The sequence below is a fragment of the Micromys minutus genome (assembly GCF_963924665.1).
Source record: "Micromys minutus genome assembly, chromosome: 27".
Classification (NCBI taxonomy): Eukaryota; Metazoa; Chordata; class Mammalia; order Rodentia; family Muridae; genus Micromys; species Micromys minutus.
Window position 1 is genome coordinate 20,525,002 of NC_137962.1, and position 4,217 is coordinate 20,529,218.

The 4,217-nt window shown below is 48.2% G+C and overlaps 1 protein-coding gene across 1 annotated transcript in view; it reads left to right on the forward strand.

Annotated features, from left to right (window-relative positions):
- CELA1 (chymotrypsin like elastase 1) overlaps window positions 1–3,897 on the forward strand; it is a gene marked incomplete at its 5' end in the record, with an annotated part of 12,169 nt that extends 8,272 nt beyond the window's left edge. Inside the window, 2 exons of the mRNA XM_080939287.1 lie at window positions 3,147–3,296; window positions 3,854–3,897. Of these exons, the coding sequence (XP_080795413.1) occupies window positions 3,147–3,296; window positions 3,854–3,871 (168 nt within the window). The 3' untranslated portion in view covers window positions 3,872–3,897. The remainder of the gene's footprint in view (window positions 1–3,146; window positions 3,297–3,853) is intronic.
- Window positions 3,898–4,217: the final 320 nt, after the last annotated feature.

A 4,217-nucleotide genomic window follows, 5' to 3' on the forward strand; every position in this document is an offset into this window, starting at 1 on the left:
ATAAAAATAGGAGCGCAAAGGTTGTGCAAGCCTAAGAAAACGACCGTGAATGGGAAAGGGTTACCCTTAGACGCCGAGCTTGGCGCAGGCTTTGCTCTCTTCCTAGGATAACTAACATGACCCCCAGAACGTGAACTGGAAAGGATTACCCTTCCAGACTGCGAGCTTGGTGTATACTTCCGCCCGCTCTTCCTCGTAGACCTAGTTAAAGGGAATGGATCAATTCCAGGCTGGGTTTTCTCCATCGCTGACCACAGTACAGGAATGCAGCTGGAGTACCAGGTCCCAGCTTTGTGGATGACGAAGGCAAGTTAGCCGGAGGCTCCCACACGGGTCACAGCAGAGCAGTACAGGGAGTGAAGCCGCCACTGCTTTTGCAACCTTCCTTGTTAAAATGTAACCATTATGATGCTGGGCGTGGTCACACACTCCTTTAATCCCAGAGGCAGGTGGACCTCAGCGTTTGAAGCCAGCCTGGTCTACTTAGTGAATTCCAAGCCAGCCAAGGGGTACAAGGTAAGACCCTGTCCCTAAATAAAAACAACTAATAATAGTAATAATAATACCTAAGAGAGAGACAGACAGACAGACAGACTAATGCATAGTACAACCTTCTCTAGATCTTCAACAGCCAGCCACCCGTCATTCCTCAAGTCTAGCCTTCCTGACCATATTCACACATCTCTGCTTTAGAAAGGCCTTCTATTCTGACCAAAAAGGGGGAAGGGGGGAGGGGAGTATATTTCTCTAAACTGGTAAATCTTTGAAACGAATGTGTTTCTGAATCCTTTCATACTGGAGGTCCCCAGGTAGCGGGCCTGAGGCCTTCAGAGTCCTGAGTGAGCCCAGGTCTCCTCGGGCAGGATTCAATGAGCCTCATTCTAAACATCCACACTGGGTTCTTTCCCAGCTCCCCTTCTGACCTAATCTTCAGCCACACCCCCCATCTGGCTTCCCTCTCATGTCAATGGTATTATACAGACCCAGTTCTCTTCCGTCCCATGGGCTCTGAAATACTCTCAGAACGCTGGTGGGGGGCGGGTGTTTGGCGGAGAGATGGCTTGCATGGCAGCTCAACCCTCCCTAACTTCGGTTCCAAGGGTACAGACACCATCTTCCAACCTCTGTGGACACCAGACATACACATAGTGCCCAGACACACAGACAGGCAAAACAGTCACCCGCATAAAATAAACCTTAGCTTCCCCTCCCCCTTGGTTTGTTGAGATACCGGTAGGAGGTTTGAGTTTCTTTGTTGGGGACAATTATCTGAAGATGTTTCCCTTTCCTCAGTATCTGGGTTACGGTGTTACAATGAGCTCTTTAAAGAATTAAGAATTCCTTGCAGTTGAACTTTTTGGTCACTTTTACTTGTCCTTTTTGTATGTGGTTATATGTGTGTGCAGTTGTGTATGTGTCGGGTCTTACCACATCACCCTGACTAGCCTGGATCTCAGGCTGTAGACCAGGCTGGCCTCCAACGCATAGAGATCTGCCTGCCTCTGCCTCCTGAGATCTGGAACTAAATGGGTACACCACCGCGGCCCAACTTTTAAAGTCATTCTTCGGGTGTTATCCACCTTTGTTTTTGAGCCAGAGTCTCTTACCATCCTGTAAGTCACAGAATGAACTAGGATCCAGGATCTGCCTGTCTCCGGCTCCCAACACTGAGATTACAAGTGAATGCTACTATCCAGGGATTTTTACTTCAAAGTCTGGGTTCTGAAGATCAAATTCAGCCCACTACGACGCTTGCTTTAACCTCACACACCAAGCTGTCTTCACAGCCTCCTCTTCTTTTTAAGTTTAATGTTTATTGATGCTGAGAGCATTGCTTTGTTGGCCAATGAGACAAAGTAGCTCAGCGTGGAATTCATTTATTGCATTAACACAGTTCCGCCGCCAGAGGGCACCACTTTCAGCTAATTTTTTTTTTTTTTTTTTGTCAGAAACTGTTGCTCAAACCAGTCTGGAACTCCCACTCCCAGACTTCTAAATTCTAGGATTACCGGCATGTGCCTTCTGTCCAGCTCAGCTGATCTTTTGAGATCTGCCTCCATATTGTAAAAATATTAGTATATACATTTACACACACCCGCGTTGCACACACACTTTGGGGCTACAGAGATAGTTCAGACATTGAGAGTGTTTCCGTACTTTTGCAGAGACCCAGAACTCAGTTCCCAACACCTACATCAGGTTGCTTACAAGCTACAAGCTTCTCTAACTCCAGACCCGGGGGACCAAACTCTCCGTGGCCTCTACAGGCACATATACATAATTAAAAATTAAAAATTAAATTAGCCTCAAAAAAAGTTTAATTAAAGTAAATGTATGTACGGGCATTGTGGGTGTGCCCGGCACCAGCAGAGGTCAGAGAAGGGCATACATCCCTTGGAATCAGTTAAGACCGTTGGAACCCACTGTGCAGGTGCTGGGAACAGAACCTGGATTCTCTGTAAGAGCAAGTGGGTCATCTCTCCAGTTCCCCCAAGGCCCCATCTTAAGAGAGGGATAAGAGGGTAAAGAAGGGAGGGAGGGGGAGTGGAAAAAGTGTGCTTAGCCTGTGTGAAAGAAGCCAGAAGGGTAAGTTTCTCACCCGCCACAGAGATAGCAGCAAGCTTTGCAGCCTGCCTGCAAGCCAGCTCAGGGGAGCTGAACCCACGGTGCTCGGTACTCAGAACCCACGACGGAAGGAGGGCGCCCACTTCTGAAAGTTGTCTCCTGAAAGCTGCCCTGCAAGAGGAGCCGCACAGATCTAAAAGCGGGCGGCCCACCCCACGCAGCCATGAGAGGGGCTTCAGATTTCCGCTGCCTTTGCATCCACACAACCCAAGCCTCTCCTCCCTTTCCAAATGCACAACCTTCAGTCCCCACGGCCATTGTTTATGTCCTGCCTTGGGCTGTGGTTTCAGGGTTTGTTTCAACCTCCCCCACACTCCGAATTCTGGGCTTATTATCTTACCACCATCTTTCTTCCTCCACAAGGATGCACAGAACTTTAAATTCATTCATTCATTCATTCATTCATTCATTCTTCCTTCCTTCCTTTTTCCCTTTCTTTCTTTCAGTGTCTTTGTGTGCCCAGATGCACAAGAGGGAAGGAAGTGAGCTTTGTTTTTGAAAGTTTGTTGTTCTTCCCGCAGGGTGATTCTGGGGGACCCCTCCATTGCATGGTGAATGGTCAGTATTCTGTCCACGGAGTGACCAGCTTTGTGTCCAGAATGGGCTGCAATGTGGCCAGGAAGCCCACTGTCTTCACCCGAGTTTCTGCTTATATTTCCTGGATAAATAATGTGAGTCCTTAGAAAATGTTGATTTGGAATTCTCTGGCGATCCAGGTGCTGGCTGGGTTAGGGAGGAAAGTCCGGGCTGCATTTTCTTCCTAAGTCCCTTCTCTCCCTCCACAGAGGCTCCTTTCTTGACAGAACAGCCAGTCAGAATTCCCTTCGGAAGCTCCAGGAGCACCCCTCACCCTGTAGCTCGTAGTTTATTCTGTTCCGAATCAAGCACACACATTGCTATCCTGAGTCAAGGGAGGGTTAGCTCTAGAAAGGCCTGACCCCATCGCCCGGCTCTATCTTCCCTTGTGAAAAACAGCCATGCTGAAGAGTCGGCTGAGGCTGCCTGGCTGTTGTAGAAGTTGAGACATATAAGATGTCACAGTGCCTTCTAGACATCAGACACATTCTGAAGCCTTGGTCCTTGAACCTTGGCTCACAGCCATTCTGTCCTTGCTTGTCCCATGAAACCTACTCTCCGTAACCGTCCCATAAACCCAGTGTGCTGCAGATGCTTTGAGGAAACAGTAAGAGGCCAAGGCTGCTGACTGAACATATTGTCTTTTCTTCAGGTCATTGCCTACAACTGAACGGTTTCCTGAGTCCAGTGGCCTCTCCAAGATGGTTCTTAGCTCTGCAGTAAGGCCTGAAGTGAGCAAGAAGGAGTTAGGGCTGGGGTTATCGCTCAGAGGCAGAACACTTGTCTAATAATAAGTGCAAAGCCCTGAGCTAGATCTCCAGTACCTGGGGCTAAGGGAAAGCAACGGAGACTACTGAGCCAGGTACAGAAAGGCAAATAAAACTCAATGTGCTGTCATACTGCGTGTTTGCATTTGTAATTAAGCCCCCCCTACAGGAAATACAGCTATGGGTCTAAAGAAAGGTTCACCACATCCATGGCCTGGCTCTTCCTTTTTGTTCTTTATTTAGAACAAG